This window comes from Harpia harpyja, chromosome Z, assembly GCF_026419915.1.
Source record: "Harpia harpyja isolate bHarHar1 chromosome Z, bHarHar1 primary haplotype, whole genome shotgun sequence".
Taxonomy (NCBI): Eukaryota; Metazoa; Chordata; class Aves; order Accipitriformes; family Accipitridae; genus Harpia; species Harpia harpyja.
The window spans coordinates 74,158,540-74,177,130 of NC_068969.1; the positions used below are offsets into that span (position 1 = coordinate 74,158,540).

Genomic DNA, 18,591 nt, shown 5'->3' on the forward strand with positions numbered 1-18,591 from the left:
GTTAAATGACCTCATCAGCTTAAGCCTTGTTTTGGTATTTCAAAGAAACAACAAAATTTCTCAGCCTGAGTTTACGTACTAGTAGTCACCACAAGCTGGCACATCACAGCAGGACAGGCTTACATGCCTGCGAATTTCCAACATGCACGACGTCACCTTTCAGGAATGGGTTATGGGAAAAAGATTTAATTCCAGTTTCCCCTCGGCTTTTTCCATTTCCATTTTTCCTGTTACAAATAGCACAGCTCTGGCCCGCCACCCCCAAGAGTATATAAATTAATTTCCCCTCATTCACTTTAATGTGGGTCAGCTCAATGGAAGCTGGGTTAAATTCTTGATCTAAAACCAACTGTAGTCAAGAGAAGCCGTTCCACAGGCATGAACAGGTTTTAGCTCTGGATGGGGAAACCTAGGTGTGATGCTGCAGTGCAACACCACTGCTCTTGTCCTGCTGAGCTCCACATACTTCAGCAGGCGCGGGAGCAGGAGTTGTCACCAATTCCACTCTCTCCAAGTATGGGATAATGTAAAGCTTTGTATAAGATGGGAAACCACACAAACGGGAGGTGGCAAACTCCTAGGTGACAGGGCCAAAGTCTTGTGGCTGATGCCTCCAAGAGTTCAGAATCACTGCAGTCAGGTAACTTGGGAAACTACAAATTCATTGATTTTGCTAGCTCAGAGAAATCTTGTGAAACTCTACATTGTCTCTCAGTGACAAAACTGCAAACTATCGGTAGTGGCACGCTCTGTGACTGAATGCCTGTTGTCCTTACAGACAGAATTCTGCACACATAACTGAAATTATCACACGCAAAAACAATGAGGCAGGAGAAAAAAAATAGAAAAATGCATCTTAGAAGTTACTTATGTTTAATGCTTAAAAGTCTGAATGCACAAACAATAATCTACCATTATAGAAGTACTGGTGGTCAATACAATGCATTAGAACTATGTACAATGACACAGTTTAGTATCAAAATCTTTCTACAATGTAGAGTATTACGAAACTGTTAATGACATCAAACACTAAGCACTTAAGACACCATTTTTTGCTACCACATTTGGAACTTCAATGAACAGTCCATTTTAACTTGCAGCATCAATCCATTTCTAGTATGAAATTAAGTAATTTTCTACTTATACAATAAGATTTATCTACACGGGTCTTTTGATTTTGATCCATAGCAGCAAAGGCACTGTACATCAGCAGATCCACAGACTTAAAGATTTTTTTTAAAGCATTCAAAAAAAAAGTCACAGATCATAGTTTAACAGCAACAACAACAACATAAAAAGATAACACGTTGTCTCTGGCACAATGGCTCAGTCTGCGTCCTTTTTAGGGACATCCAGTCAAGACTTGGATTGAACTGCTGGCAAACAAAGCAAGTCCTTATCCCAGTGAGAATCCATTCCTTTTTGTATGTCGGAATGAGTACTCTTGTAAATCCTACCTCAGAGGTCATTGCTTTTGTAGTTTGTATATTGGTAGGCATCCATTCTTATTTCAGTGCAGTTTCCAAAGAACATATCAAATATTTTTCATAATCTCTTGTAATTGAAAAATTGCCCAAAGACACATATCCCCATTTTCAAGGAAACATTGCAAAAGTTTCCAGAAGTAACAAAGGTGATTCTTTGAGGCAACTTACTGTACTCTCTACAATATAACAAAGAGAGGTGTTTATATTAAAAAACCTAGTCTGACACCAAAATGCTTTATGTTTATCAACAGAAAAGCATTGAGAACAATTCTGTACACAAGATGCTATATTAACATTGCAAATATATAAATTAGCACATTCTTACTTAAAGTGAATTTAATTTAGATGTGAACTGAATTTGCCATTCATCACAGGCATGTAGATTACTGGCTACAGTTTGCAATTTCCTAAGTTTCCAAGACTGTCTAAAATAGTTAAGATACAGCATCTTCCCACCAAATATTTATACTGTAATAACACTTAGAGGTCTCATCCAAGAACGGGACTAAAAAATATAACAAAGTTTTTTTTTTTTTTTAAATAGAAACTACAAGTCTATTTAGTGTAACTTTAACTATCTCCTGAACATCCTTCTCCAAGATCCCCAATTCATCCACCTGCAAAAACACAAAGTATACAATGTACCTTTCAAACTAAAGCTGGGCCAGGCAGCTTTATTTAGTCAGTTCATTGTTAGAAAGCCTTCTTTAAACAAAATAAATACATTACAGCTATAATACATAATTAAAGAGTCAAGTTCACTGTTAAGTATGCTTATTCCATCTTCTTCCAAGTAGATATCTGACAATTTGGTATCACAAGTTCTTAAAGAGCATTCACAAATCAATACCAAGTTAAGAAGGTAAAAATAAATTCCACAACTGTGATGAGCATTTAAGTTCTCAGTTTAGAAAGAAAAAAAAGGAATATACAGCAAAGTGCTAGGAGAAGGAGTTCTGTCTGCATTCAGATTTGTCTCTAATAAATAACTTCATAGACTGTAGCTTTCTTGTCCCCAGAGCCAGTGACAATGTATTTGTCATCCACAGAGATATCACAGCTAAGCACAGATGAGGATTCTTTGGACTACAAGAAAAAAAAAAAAGAAAATTATGCCTTTCCAATCCTTCAATCCAGAAGAGCTTGAAGATTAACTGGAAGAGTTTATAGAGAGGGAATACACCGAAAGCTGATTTAAGTATCAGTACCATAGTGTCAGCTTTTGTTACAAGACTGTTTCTCCAAACTTGTTCCACCTAAAGCTCTATGGCAACAAAAAACAGCAGTGGAAAGGGAAGTGAATGTTATGGACCTAGAGATAATCTATCAATCAAACAAAAAGAAGCAGTCCTTTATATATACTCTACAAGCAATGAGTTTTTATTTATATTTTACACGTTAGCTTTTGCATGAAAATGAATGAAAAGCCATCTTCTTCTTCCCTCCCTTTTTTGTTGTAAACCAGAAAGCCGTATGGAGAAGCACTACAAAGACCTACCCACCCACAGGTATGAAACAAAGATACTCCACAGAAGTAACTGTATCTCCTCACACTATTTCCCCAACACTGAAGACAAAAGCCTTGCACAAAGGGATTTAAATTATCAGGGAGGATGCAAATATGAAAAGATACTGTGGTGGAATAGGATGCGCAACCGTGTACAGCAGGTGAATGGGAGACAGGATACACCAGTATGCAGTAGCTCTGTCTCTCCCAGCTTTTCTGTCTTTTCTGAGATGATGTGTACATATTGTCACATTTTACTTGCTGTTTTAGTGCATGTTTTCTTTACATAACACATGTCTGCATCCTTTTCTGCCTGTCACTTCAAGAGCTAAACACTTCCCAAACATGCTAATTTTTTGCCAAGAAACCTCTGCTGCACTGCACAGGGAGTTTCTTTCTCTACCCCTCATCAACAAAGCTGCACTGGGGTTTTAACATCACTTTTAAGGGAGATGTGTTCTTGTTAGGACAATTTGGGCTTTCTGTGGGAGGTAGTTCCAGAGCTGAATAGCCTCCACTAAGAAAACTCAGACCTCAGCTTTCTCATGTCAAGGCAAAATGCACTGTCCCCAAAGGCAGAGACACAGCAGGTATCAGTACAGGTGAGACCTGACCATCTAAACTTGAACACCAGTTACCTTAATTAAAAAAATTCCCAGCCTTAAAGTACCAATAGGTGAAAGAAGAGAAGACCATGCCAGAAATCCCACTTTTCTTTAATGGCACTGAAGTGCCATTAAAATTGCACACAGAGGGATTAAAGACTACAGAAAGGTTACAACTTCCAGTCACACTCCAGGAGGCGTCTCTATAAGGATACATCAGGAGTCTGCCGGTCCAGTCCACTGACTTTACACATCTCATCCAAGAAAAATACTCATGTTGAATATGACTTTCACTGGTTTAGCTACATTTTGGACCTTCAGTGAATGCTCACCTAACAACACGACTTGGGTACTGTATTACAGCAACACACAAAAAGGTGAGAAAGAAGGGTATTAAAACCAATTCTGGATTAAAGGGCTACTTTGTTCTAAGAGCTAAATTACTCAAATGTTAGAAAGGCCAAAAGTGTATCTCTCTTTAATTACAGACAAAGTCTTAAAGGAACATAGTAATTAGCCAAGAATTTCCATTTAAAAACTCTTTAAGCTAATGACAGACCCTGAGATGTGCAGCTCTACTGCACTGTAATGTATGTGGAAAATAGCTTTTAGGAGATTATTACCTGGAATATACTGGCTCCATAAGGTGTTCTCCAGGCATTAAGAAGATTATCTTTTCCAGTGCTTACAAACCATTTGCCTGCAACAGATTGTTTAAATGTTATTATTACATTTTGTTTTCAAGGAATGCACCCCAAGAAACCAATTAATCCTAAAAACAATGCATTCACACATTAATGGAAAACATATCCAAAGAACAGTCACATTTTCATGTGATTGCACTACAATGTTCGATCACAACATAAGCAGTTCACACAAAAAAGCAGTCATATAGAATTTTTAAAGTAATTTTAATACTTAACATCTAATTTTAAACTATACACCTACTTTCATTGAAAGGTAATCTTGAACAAATTTCTCGGGAGGGAAAACAGTGGCATAGAAAGATTGGCTTACCACAGTGAGCAAATTTGAGTGACAACACACAGCTCTCATGAAGATGCAGCTGATACTTGTCCGGCTTAGTAACATGCAGCACCTCGACGTTACTGTTCTCCATTCCTACTGCCAACCACTCACCAGTTGGGCAATAGCCGAGTGAGAAGATCTGGAATTAGCACAACACATGCTTCAATCAGTAAAGGAATGAGCTTGAGATATTCAAAGCTGACTCTTGCTACACTGTTAACACTATGCAAAACCACATTTTTGTCTACTATAGTTGTAAAAACATGATAATCCAATTACTATAGTATTCAAGATAAATTAGTTCATGTAAACAAAGCTCAATTAAAACTGTAATAGTAAAGCACTGAGTCAAGCTATAAAAGTTAATGTCCTTGCTTATCTGACAGCATTTAAAAATGTTTTTGTGAAATATTTTTGAACAAGAGTCTCCAGAAATGGGAACAGACTGCACACAGGAACACTTTAATCTGGCAATTTTTTTATAAAAAGGATTCTCCACTATTCTCATGGGAGAAGTACTAATCTGTCAAATGGTCATAATCCAGAAAGATGTTTAGCTGCCACATCAGGAAAAAAAAAGAAAAAAAGAGCATGATACTAAGTGAAAAATTCTTCAGAGTTCTCCTTGAGCCTGCTTTTTTTGCTTTAAAAAAAACAAACCAAACAAAACCCAAAAGTGCTTGTTTTAGAAAACCATGACAGATTTTTCTTAACATGCCAAAGCTTCTGAGATTGAACCTGTGATGTGAAGTCGTGTTGCTGTAGCTGTCTCCCTTCTCTGAGATCCCAGGATCTGACTGTATTGTCCAAGCCTCCCGTCCATAGTTTGGTGCCATCATTAGAAATGTCAATACAGCTTGCTCCATCCGTGTGGCCCTGAAATTGCCTGAAAATATTGAAAGAAGGTATGCATATTCTCACACTGGGAAGAGTTGGTTCTGAGCAGGTATACAAAATACCTCCTTTTTCTTTCAGTCCCTGACATGCAGCCATTAAAACCAACACTAACATAGATTCCAATAGCAATCTGAGATTAATATAAACTCTGGGACGACCATGTGACTTTTGTGATGAATTGATGAAGTAATCAGGCCAGACAGCCAAATGCTAATTTGATTTCAAAAAGCACACTTTACGAGTCAGATACTCTGGGGATCTTTGCTGCTGACTGTGATACCCACTATTCAACTGAAAATACCCTCACTCCCCCCAAAGGAATGTAGCATGATCATCAAAATTCACTTGGTTTAAGAAGAATCTGCAGGTCACCAACAAAGTTGGAAGAAAAAGCAGTCTAAATGGGAACACCAGGGAGTAAAAGCCTGCCTTTACGTGCAATACTGATATATTACATATAATGACATGCACACAGTGCAGTGCATAGAGAAGCTCTGTATGACTGACTCCTAGCTTACTGTACATTACTGTTGAGCAGGAACCCGTAGTCCCAAGATGCTAAGTTTGCAATGCGGTAATTTACACACATCTTTACCCAAGGCCTATTTGCCAGAGCACTGATTAAAGAGATTGGAGTGTGGGCACAGTGTATTGCATGGAAACAAAGAAAACCATCTGTTCAAAGAACCTACGTCAGTGTCAACACCAGCTGATCTAAGAAAATTATAGTTATGGGCTGCTCAACAGGCCTGGAATTATGAAACTCTCAAAACCTATAAACAATGATATAGACTTTTGTCAAAGTATTACCATGGCTATTGCGTAGCAGTGAAATACTGGAAGCAGCTATGCAAACACCATGGAGAAAACAGCGTATGTATACAGAAGAGCATGTAAGGCCATGCCTAATTAATTCTTCACAACCTGATGATCCAGTTCTGTCAACCTACCTTACTAAAGTCTGGTTATGCAGATCCCACACTGCAATGTTCCCATCGCTACAGCAAGAGAAGCAGACCTTGGAATCAGGGCTGATAGCTAGAGCATAGCAAGCTGGAGCAGAAGATGTCAGTTCTGCTTTGATGCGAGGAGTTGGAGCTGCCAGGTCCCAAATGGATAATGTGCTGGCTTCCCCACCAACAATCAGGGTGCGGCCGTCGGGGAGCAATCTGCAGGAACGGATGTAGTTATCTCTGTTCTGTGGAGACAGAAGCCATCAAGAGATTACTCATGAGGAAAGGAAAACAGCATTAACATGAGAGCAGAAATCCATAAAAGTATTGTATTCCCTCCTGGTTTTAATGAGCCATTTATACTTATGACAATGATAAAGTGTATTAATGCCAGAAAATTACATGACATTAGGGAAGTACTTAAATTTGATCTACAAAATTCAGTAGTGAGAGATATTTAATCTTAATTAGCATCAAAACGCAAAGAGCTGAACCCAGCCCAAAACAATTCAAGATAGCTGTATTCAACAGCTTGTGTAGAAAGTTACATTTTCATACTCTGTTTATTTCAGCACATTAACCTCTTGGCATGGGGGAGTACCAAATTCCCTGCACACTCCCCCCGCCTCTGTTCCAGTGAGACTTGCTGCCACATCTAGGAGATGTCAGAGGAAAATGTTTGGGCAATTTTCTTCATTTGTGTAGCAACTTGGGTAGCAATTCATTATGTGTCTACATGTGCTGCACAGTTCTCATTTTACTGCCTCTGTCACAAGAAGCAACATCTTACCAAGAACTGGTAAATGACATGAGAAAAGCTGATAACAATGGTTCATCTTGTTAACACATTCAAATAATTTGTGAGTAACACTCAGGGATATTTTTAATCATCACATTAAGACAGGGCAATGCATTCACACACATACACAGACACAAATTATGTGACACAATCTTCAAATACTCTCAGAGAATACAGCTGCAAGACAGCAATTTTTAGCATGATAGGATATCAAGCTTTAAGACTGCCAACAAATGTCAAAGTTTATAAACAGTATTTGCTGTGCTGTCTTTGATCTTTCCCCCTACCAATACAATTTTAGGATATTAAAAATGTTTTGATTCATTGGGGGCAAAACCCACAAGTACGACAAGGAATATACTTCAAACTCAGTTCTCAAAGAAACAAAATTACAAATGAAATATCAAGCTTCGATACCAATGACAGCACTCAAATAGCCACTGGTTTTTTGTACCTTAATGGTATCATTTCAATCTTAACACAACCTGCTATCTTCTTCCACTGTCATATGCTGCTGATCACTTACCAGGCAGTCCAGCTGAGAGACAGGGCTCTTGTTGCCCGGGTGGCTGATGTCCCAGACTTTGACGCACCCCTTCCCACCCGTGTACACATGTCTCGTGGGGTTGCTGATGGTAACTGCACACACCACTTCCCCGTGGCTCAGAGTGTTGATCTGACGGGCATGGCGAGGGATTCCTGGACCGATGAGGGCATCAGGAGGGAAAGGAACCGGCTGCATCTGACCATCTGCACTTACATGAAATGAGTATGCTCTGAGGGGAAAAAAAAAAGATAGGGGGAGATTTAAGAAGTTCTTCTTGAAGCCTATTTAAGAAAACATAATTAAAGGTGTGTTTCCATTGCGGGCATTCAGATTGTGCGCTCAGCTACTTTTGCAATCTTTTTAACTATGTGAAGAAGAAATTATTTATTTATCTATAGCATGGCCCTCAAAGCACAAACTTAGGTACTCTTCTTTTAATGTGGAAAGTCAAGCACCATCTACCAATCAAATGAGCTTTTACAACACATGCAATGATGATTTCTGGCATGAGCAAGGATACAGGATGCTACTCTTAAACCTGGGGCACAGGGAGACCACCACATGCAGAGAAGGGAAGAAAGGTCAGGTCAGGGCCCCGTGGAAGACAGAAATAGTTGGCTGGCTGCTGCAGAGCATGGCAGGTAGCTGAGTGCTAGGGGACATTTGGTTGCTCCCTTACTGACTCTAATGTGCAAAATTCAGCTGGACTGCTGCCAAGCTGCCCTGAACGCACCACAGGTCCCATTCCCCTTGAGCGAAACTGCCCAGCACTGTACCTTATGGTGCAGTGAAACCTCCACCATCAAGAAGTTAAGTCTTCAAGGCACGGTTGCTGACATCTGACATGACAGACCAGCAAAAATGCACTGGAATTTTTTTCCTTCTTTTGGGCTCACTTTTTTTTTTTTTTTGGGTGTGTGTGTGGACCTGACACAACAACCACAAATCCCAGTTTCTCTTGCCAGAATCAGGGCTCTCACTGAGAAAGAATGTGTTGTGTGACTGCCAGTTATGCCACCTGTGAATAACCTATCAACAACTTTATCTCAAAATATTTTCCAGGGAGAACAGTTAGGTTGTGAAATTGTCTTGTTCTGAGATGCTACGTGACACATCACATCTATTACAAGAGCACAAACTTTACAAGAGGGTTCACCTACACATAGCAAGGTATGCTTAAAGGAAGGCTTTAATTTCCTTAGACATAAAGAATTCTTATAGTACTGATGAAAAATCCATTGTCACAATGGTGGGATGAGAATAGCTTACAAAAAAAATCATTTTATGAGAATACTTAGGAAGATCACTTCCTTAATTGTTGCTTCAAAGTCACTCAGGAAGGCAGCCTTCAGAATTCAACTACTGAATTTGTTATTTAAGATTCATAGTGCATTAACACTAGAACAATAATTTTCAGTGGGACAAAATGCAACTGCATTTTCACCTTTCTGCCCTGTTCCCAGAGCTTTACATACTCTTCTCATCCTGTGCTCTGTTCCTTGTTCTGGCAGGTCTGAGTGACAGATCGTATCATCATTCTCCATTTTTTGACATTAAACACATTCAGGAAAGGGTAGGACAGATTTCTGCGGTTGTCAGAAGCAGCAAACTGCCTATATGAGTAGAATTAGGGTTCAATTATCACTGCAGAAAACTGAAATATCTTCCTCTTATCTCCCTAATTTCTGTTTGCTGCAGTAAGGTACTGAAAAAAGCAACTGATGGTCACCTGAAATCTCTAACAAAACAAGTGGAACTTCATTATCATCTTTTCTGATTTCTGTATGCAGTCACTCTCTGCAGAGCCATGTTGAGCACTGATGATACTTTTATCAGCCAAAGTGATTTTTAGCATGCTTATAAGTATACAGATCTGGAGTGATCTGTGACTACATTATTCTCACTCTATTCTTTACTCCATACCAGCATGTGTGATTAAACTGTTGCTTTGTTGCTTGGTTTGGTTTTGTGGTGGTTGAGTGGTTTTGGTTTTTTTCCACTCTGAGAACTAACACCACATGTTGCTTATTTGAAGTACTCTAAATATCTTACAAATATCTGACACAGTAAACACCTGGTGAGCACTTTTTTCTTCTTTTCACATTAGCTACCTTTTCTATTTATATACCATACAATCCTCAGCGTTTTGATGTATCTCCAAAGTGAAAAGAGACTTATTAGGGGCCAGATCCCTAATGTGCTACACATGCCTGTTCCCTTTCAACAGACACTCAACAGCGTGAAGAATTTACACAACTTTTGCTCTAAGGGAAAATGAAGAGTAAATGAGAAAGCAACAATCCTGAATGATAGCTGTGAAAAGTACCGCACTTAAGATGAAGAAAAATCAATGCAATTATGCTCAAACAACCACAGATTTCAAAGCTTTCAGGCCCTGCGTCTGACAAGTGACAGCTACATTTACATGTTTGAAACAGTCATCAATGTAACAACAACATTCAAAAACCTCGGAGATGCACCACAATTGAACCAGTTTGATTTCAGTTTGCCTCACTTTTTACTCCCCCCATCTCTAACATGAGTGAGATGTGAGCCGGTGAGCAGGAAGGTCTCCACACCCCTGGTATTGCTGTTCCTCAGACTACAGCAAGCAAAGCCTGGTAGAGCCAGTCACCCTTCCTTCTGGGCGACTGACTCCACCAAGGATGACCTTGAACCCGCTGAACATTTGAACATTACCTCAAGGCATTTCTAAGTGCCTGCCGCATATGTAGGATGAAGATCTGTGCCCCACAGAATTTTTAATGCAAGCTGCTGGTCCGGAAGCCGCTGCACACTCATTTCCATACTTGCCTTACACAGCCACCTAACAGGGCGGTGCAACTAGCAGAAAAGTCAACTTGAGGTGGTAACTGGTGTGTGATGTCTGAGAGAGCTGGACATGGTTTACAATTTGTGTGACACATATGTACAAGAGGAGTTACAGGCACTAGGACTGATTGCTTGTCACCATGCTATGTTATTAAACCTGCATGTACACAAGCTCACTGGCAGGTAGGAGTATGCATTTACTCACATGCATAGAAGTTTGTGAATATCCCCCAGCCACTCTGCCACAAACACGTTCATACGTACAAGAGTGAGAGACGGAATGGCACAAACATCCCCTGCCCTTCAAACTCTCCAGTATTAGCTGGTCACAGTTTCCCACAAGTGTCACGCAAGAAATGGAATTGGAAGACCCTTACATAAAATCTGGATCAATATGGTTTGCATCGCTGTTTTATTTTTCCCCTCTCTAATTCAAGAGGGATGTGAGCAGAGAGTTCTTCATATCTGTGTAATTCTTTTTCTGAGGCTCACAACAAGCGAAGCCTGGTACAGCAGGTCACCTTTTACGGTCAGTTCCATCAAGGATGAATTTGAACATTATGATACAATAATTCTTTCCAGTATTTTCAATCAAACAAAACATGTCAGTGTTCCTTTCTCTGCACACTCCTGTTTATAACAGCTGATAAGTTTCCAAGTAATTGCAAGGGTTTTGTGAACAAAGAAATCATTTTTTTAAAGTGAGCAGAGTACAGTAGAGATGGAAAGCCAAGATCCCGTTCCAGTTTGTGTTTCCATATAAGACCAACCAGTCAGATTCAGCATGTAACACCTCAAAGTTCAGCTCATTTTTCCATTTATTTCTGTCTCCTTTGCCCTATATCACCCAGTCCTTGTCAGCTGCTATTAGTCTTCATAACAAATTTGCAAATGCAACTTTAAGATTAAACAGTGTTTCTCCTGCCCTTGCCAAAGAGCTATTCTTATTTCTATTCACACAATAGTTTTCAGTAGCTAAGGGGAATTCCAACCAGCAAGGGAACACAACTTCAACATATGATTGACTTTTAAAGTTGAACGTTTGATACTCACGGTTTCCCTCCTGGGATGCCTGTGAGATTGGGAGGGATGCCTGGGACTCGCATGTGATGATGTGGATCAAAACCAACCTATAGTTTTCCCCAAGCAAAACAAAAAGGTGTATTAAAGATGGAGTTAGGCAAAGAAGACTGTTTAATTCATGTTCTCCATAGCATACTCCCCAAATTACAAAGAGACTGAACTAGATTTAACCCCGCAGGTCTTAATATAAACTGCTCTCAACACCAAATGCACTAGCAGCAAACACTTACCACCGGAGATCTCCCATAAGCTGCCGCTGCTGCTGCTGCTGCAGCTGCTGCACTCATTTGAGGGGAAATATTGTGTAGACCGGCATAGGCAGCCCCAGGGCTGGTCAGCTCTCCGTTCATACCAGCATGTGGCACGATCCCAAACGGAGTAGGATAAGGACATGGCACCGCCATAGGTGTCCTTAAACCTGAAGCTATTGAGGGCAAACAGAGAGAAGTCACACAGCCAGCCCAGACCCATCAGATGAAACATGAGTTTGGCAAACAGTAATATAGATATAGATATATAGATAGATAGATAGATAGATAGATATAGATATACACACACACTGTATTAAAGTGCTGAAGAACCAGCTCAGCATCCAGTTTAAGCAGCTGTAATATACTGCCTCATCACTGTAGATGGGAGCCTGGCTAGGGACAAATGGCCACCATTTCACATCATTGAAATATACGGACACTAACCTAGCGGGTCCACACCTGGGGGTTTGCCAGGCACTGGCCTTAGTCCGGGAGTGGAGTTGCTGCCTGGAGTTGGGGCATCAGTCCGTGGAGTTGGGGTATTTGATTTGGACACAGGAGTGGTAGATTTCTCATTCTAATCACCAAAAAGGAAAAAGGAAGACAGTTTGTTAGTTGTTTTATTTTTTTAGCTAGTGGTTCGAAAGAGAGCCAATGACAACCAGAGTGTGCGTGACTAATGATATTTAGCTTTTGGGTTTGGATTTCAACAGTCCCTGGCAATAAAGAGAAGCTGCAGAGATACTGAAAAAGACGGAATGGCTTTGGGAATTAACTACAGCCTTCACAGCTTTCCTCGTCAGGGGCATCCATATGATTCAGAATGAGGTCAATGACTGAACATCATGGTCATCTAACAATTACATTGGCAGCATATATGAAATCTGTCGGTGGTCTCACTCTGCTCATGGTGGACCTGCTCCCATTAAGATTATGAGTTTCTGTGAGAGGCCACTGCTGGGTGGACAAGAAGACCAGGAAAAAAACCAACAACTCATGCCCAAACATGGTACTGGGAACACAGGACAGAGACAGTGATGGATATAAAGTCACGAATTGTGCAGTGCCGCTCTTGTGACAAGCTTGTTCATAAGACGAACCCCTGACTCCCAGGCCTGAACCTGTCATTCCATCACCTTTTCTGAGCACTACATTCACTTTAAGCTTTCTTTTTATTTATTTTACTTCTTTAAATAATTGTGTACCCTGACCTGTGAAGAACTGAGAGGGGAGTTACTGTGCAGCTCAGGAAGGTGATTAACTGTGGTCACAAACGGGAAAGGAAAGAACACCCCCAACTTGCAGGCAGCTCTTTTTCTGCATTGTGATTTGTGATGCAAGTCAAGGAAGGCTCTTGTAAATGACAGATTACTTTTTAGATAGAAAATAAAAATTATTGTTGTTGTATATGGCCTGGTAATTCAAACAAAGCTAACAACCAAATCACATCCAAGCAGGGAACTGAATTTGCTATAAACCACTGCACAGGAAAACAGCTCAAGCAACCCCTGTGTACTTTTATTTATTCTCAGAATGGCAGTTTTTCATATTGGGGAGGAGAAAAACATCTCTCAGCATAGCACATCTATCATCTACCCACACCACCAGTGAAAATAACCTCTTCCTATCCCAAAAAAAAGGCTGTGGACTTTCTCCTTACTATTTTATTAAATTCCCTTGAAGAGATAAATTAAATAAATTTTAAATTGATGCTTCATACTGCTTTACTGATAGCTGTGGAAATCCAAATTGTGTCCAGACAGAAATCCAATAAGCATGTGTTTCAGCATACGATCATGGGTCAGGAGCATTTTGAAGCACTTACAAGGCTAAGTTCTTTGGATTTGGAGGAAGGAGTACTGCTGGAGGATGCAATAGACGCTGGACTAATCGGTGCATCTTTCTTCAGCAGCCGAGTCTTGTCCAAGCCATTCTCCCGTGGAGAGTGTGCTGGGCTCCCCCGGGGAGAGGAAGGATCCTAAACATCAGCAACATGGGTTAGTATAAAAACTTCATACTAGCCACTAGTGCTTGTCTTGAGCAATTCTCACTTTGGAATGAAGATCTGTCATAGAAAGTGACATCTTCCTTCAGTTCTTAATTGATTTAGCTGAAAATATTGTAAAATTGAGATGGATAATGAAAGATAACTTTTTTTTTTAAGAAAGTCTTAAAATTTCATGCCATTAGCCATGAAAAATAATATTAAAAATCTTTGGATATTGAAATAGGCAAGTAAATCTCATCTGTCAGGTGATAGATTGAAAAGGTTTGAGGCACTTGGCAGGCCTATTAAGTTCGCATATGAAGTCATGGCCAGACTGAAAGAAAACACAGATACCGTTACAAGCTGCATCTTATCTGCTGTGCTGGCCAGGCTTCAAATACCTCTAGCAGACTTTTGGTTCATATAAGAAACAAAAAGGTCCTTTGTAGAAATAAGTGTTACAGATCTGATTTGCATTCTAAAGAAAGACGACCTGACTGGATTCCCTCAGGCATTTTAAGCTCCTTTATGAAGGCAAAGGCTGTAATCTTATTCATATACCCAATATGCACAGAAACCACTGAAGACATCCCCACCACCACCACTGTAAGGCAGAAAAAACACTATTGTGTATACCTCATTGGAAACATCAACTACCAAGTTGTCATCGCTCTTTTCACCATCACTGTCCTGCAATGACAAGTCACAATGTGTTAAAACCATTTATTTAATATCGCAACGTCTCTTAAGTACTAAGAAAAATAAACCAATGAAATGCAAGACTGCTCAGAACTATGCAACGTAGCATTTACTTTTACCAAGCTTGTGGTAATACAATTATAATATTTAGGTCACCTATAGGGGCTTCTGCTTAACAGGATGCCACAGCTACAGCATTCTTCCCAGTTGTCACACTGATGAACAAGGACACAGGATGAAAATCCTCACCCGAAGTTGCACTGCACTGAGAAGCAGAGCCAAGCTAGAGTCCAGATCTACCAAGTCCCAGCCTAATGCTCAGTCCCCTTGTCACATGCCTTCCAGATGCTCTGTATTTATATTGTTAAAAACCCTATCAATCCTACACACCAAAACCTTCCACCCAGCACAGATGTTAGAGACAGGCAGTAAGAACCTGTTAAAAATTTGACCCTCAATTTTAGTATGTTAAGTGGCAGGAATCAGGTGAAATTACAGAGGAACACTTACGTTCCATAACACACAATGTAGACAATTTACTCACATAACGAGCTGCTATTTCCTTCTCTTCTGTTTTCTGTTTTTTACTATCTGAAGAATAATCTGTTGAATTTCTGTGCTTTTCTGCTGTTCTGAAACTGGCTGAGGGAGATACAGAAGAGCTCTGCAGTCAGAAGAGAGATGAAGAAAACATCATCAGATGCTTATTCAAAACAGTGGTTCATTTGTCACTATCCCTCAATACAACTTAACCCAATAATATGATTTGGAGTTGTTCTCACAGATAGCACTTTGGGTTTTAATCAGTGATAGCTACCCAGCAAGTGTCTGGTATTAAAAGTGCACAATGCACTGCAAGAGACAGATAAAGGCAATCAGCCGACAGATCATAGTTGCCATCTGCAGTGTCAACAGGATGAATGCAGAGCTACTTTGGACCATTTTATGATTACTGTGCATTGGCCTGGTTTTGGCTTGTTTCCTCTACAAATATGCAGGGTTAAATCAATACTCCCTGAAGAGGGGGGTGGGTGTGTATCTGTGTGTGTTTGTCTGTGTAAATCAAGAAGAACAAAGTGGCTCAAGGTAAGTGACACTTCAGCAAACGTTTGAATGGAGATTTCTAGCAAAGAAAGAAGCAAGCTCCTGACCAGTCTCAAAGCAGTACAGAACAGGGGAAAACACCTAAACTTGCTTAGTCATTTTATTTTGGCGCCTTTTACAACTACAGGCTGTGCCTGCAGTAGACAGTAACACAATGCAGTGGCTCACTAAGTCTCTTGCCATTCTGCAGCCCTCGCTTAGTAATGATCATTAAAGAGCATGCGTAGAGAACAGGAGAGAAAGGAAGATATTATGTACTTTATGTACTGTCATCCAGCAATTCTGCTCTTCTCCTTTAAACAAGGCAGGCGACGTTTATCAACTCCTACCATATTTCCGAAGCTTGGTGGAGCCTGTATGTTAGTATACAAAAAGGGAAGTAATGAAAGATGCAAAGTGCCCTCTGGGATTGATTTTAGCAGCAGCACCAGCTTTTGGCCCTAGTTCAAGAAAGCATTTAAGCATGTGCTAAACTTTATCTCACACTGAAGTCAATGGTTGAACGTACATAAGTAAGGATGTGTTCATGCATTTTGCAGAATTGGAGCTGACAGGAATGAAGATGAAAGTAATTCTCAGTTGAAACCCTGCTGACTGTTTCCATCTCTCTGTCCTCCTTATGTAAGGGGGTGGAAGGAACAACAACCAAAGAAGTCCTTACTGCCGGATTTTAGATCCTCCCATTCATCCAGAAACACTGTTTTTGGTGTTCTTTCTCCACACACTATGGACAGCTGTTGTTCCGCATAAAACTGTATAACACAGCATTTTGGTTGTGGGGGTTTTAGTGCACACCTCCCTAGGTTTATTTTATAGCTACTATGAGGAATGTATACCAAGAAATTAGCATTTACATTGTGCAACTTCTGTTCCATAACTATTACCAAATTTCTTCTTTTCATTAACTTACTACACCACAAACTTCTGATAACGATTAGGAACACTTAACCACAGAAGTTAAGCTGTGGTTGTTGCCCAAGTCACATGAGAGAACATTTCTCCCTGCTGGGACACTCAGGTCCTCCTCTCCACTTCTCTAAAATTTCCAATTCTTGTCAACAGCAGCTCAGATTAATGAGTGGTGGAATTTGCAAAAACCTTCCATCTTTTTGATTGGCAATTGTTAATTACCTTCTAAGTACAGTGAGTGGAAATAAAAATTTTAGAAAAAAGTTAGTGCTGAACACAGCCTAGGCCTTTCCCACTTCCCTGCCTGCCTCCCGCTCTCTCTCTCTCCCCAACAGTATAAAATAGGTAGACAAGGATTTCCCAACCTAAGCAAATACATCTTAAAATACATTCACTGATTTAGCTTTAAAGCAAATCATTAATCAACTATTACAGTAAATGACACAAACTAACAATGTTATTTTTTGCTCTGAAGGGACAACACATGTTAAGACATTTGGGGACAGTAGGCACAGAAGCCCTTAAAATAAAGGCAAAGCAGAAATGCAACATTAAATGAACTGATGGCTTGAAAAATGTATTTGTTTACTGCAACGATAGAGCATAGTCTTTTGCAAAAGATTTTAATAGTGTGCTCCTATTACATTTATATTCATTTACAGTTTGGGAAGCAGTAGCTTGTAATGTGAATTCAATTCATTATTTCTCAACTTCACCCTACAGAAAGCAATCTGCTTTAAAACAAAGAAAAATAATCACCAGTAAACTACAAATTAGAGTGGTGTCTAAAGAATTAAACTACTGCACTTATTTAAATAGAAATATTTATTTTCATAAATTTGAAACCATACAGTTTCATTTTTCACAATCTAGTTAGCTATGTGCTATAGATACCATTTTAATCTTTGATTTCACTGCTTAATAAAGTAATAAATTAAAGCTCCCTACTAGAATGATAAAGTAGCTAATTATCACTAGCACATAAAGGATGAGCACCACACTGGGCATCGGGGCAATGCACACTGCTTAATGGTTTATTACTTCAAAGACAGATCAGACCTGATACCAACATGAAAAGATCTTGCTGTGGTATCTCACCTGGTATTAGAAAAACAGAGACAACTCACCTATTGAAAGCAGGCAGAATCTCATTTCCCAAACTGAAAACTGGCCAGTGTACTAGGACTAACATTATTTTGCCTCAAGAGTCAATTACTACAGAACAAATCTAAACATTCTCACTTTTAACTGTCTAACCCCTCTCCTTGCATGGAGCCAGACAATCCATACCCCCGCAGTACTAGCCTCTTTTCCCTTCAACATGTAATGCACCTGCCACATAAAGATCTCTGACTTCATGGGAGCTCTGGGTGCTGACAGATCTAAATTTATCTCTTATGCTAAGTCATGTACACAGCCAATGAGCTATGGTCTAGACCTTCCTATAGACCTAACACCTACTATTTCCAGTGTGCAAGGGATATCATTATTACCCATATTGAGTTCCCACTATTGTTTGCAACAGCTTTTCAGCCTACAAACACTTGTAAGGATCTATCTTCAGTGAGAAATACTGGGATGTAACAAAGTCCTCATGGTTTCCGCTGACATCAGATTCCTACATATAATCCTGTACCCACCCACACCTTGGCTCCTGAGTGTGCAAGTCTGCATACTCCAACAGAGGTCCTTGTATTTGCAGACTGTACAAGAAAACCTCCATCAAAGCACACTGTTTAGCTGTCAGACTCTGCCCTGTTCCTTGATTAAAACATTGATGATCTCTGAACAGCTGCCTTTAAGAAGCTGGAATAGGATAGGTACTTAGAGAAATTAAGTGATTCAGCATTATGACTTGGCAGGCTGTAACTTAATGGGCTGGAGTCCTCATTTTAGTAACTA

The 18,591-nt window shown here is 39.8% G+C and overlaps 1 protein-coding gene across 3 annotated transcripts in view; it reads right to left on the reverse strand.

Moving 5' to 3' along the window:
- Positions 1-854: 854 nt before the first annotated feature.
- TLE4 (TLE family member 4, transcriptional corepressor) overlaps positions 855-18,591 on the reverse strand; it is a 99,722-nt gene continuing 81,985 nt past the window's right edge. For all 3 annotated transcript variants that reach the window (XM_052777140.1, XM_052777139.1, XM_052777138.1), the window contains 12 exons: positions 15,221-15,340; positions 14,614-14,667; positions 13,816-13,968; positions 12,435-12,567; positions 11,970-12,163; positions 11,710-11,786; positions 7,804-8,053; positions 6,476-6,723; positions 5,367-5,514; positions 4,617-4,767; positions 4,223-4,299; positions 855-2,573 (listed from right to left, as the gene is read on the reverse strand). In XM_052777140.1, coding sequence (XP_052633100.1) covers positions 2,466-2,573; positions 4,223-4,299; positions 4,617-4,767; positions 5,367-5,514; positions 6,476-6,723; positions 7,804-8,053; positions 11,710-11,786; positions 11,970-12,163; positions 12,435-12,567; positions 13,816-13,968; positions 14,614-14,667; positions 15,221-15,340 — 1,713 coding nt within the window. In that variant the 3' untranslated portion in view covers positions 855-2,465. The remainder of the gene's footprint in view (positions 2,574-4,222; positions 4,300-4,616; positions 4,768-5,366; positions 5,515-6,475; positions 6,724-7,803; positions 8,054-11,709; positions 11,787-11,969; positions 12,164-12,434; positions 12,568-13,815; positions 13,969-14,613; positions 14,668-15,220; positions 15,341-18,591) is intronic.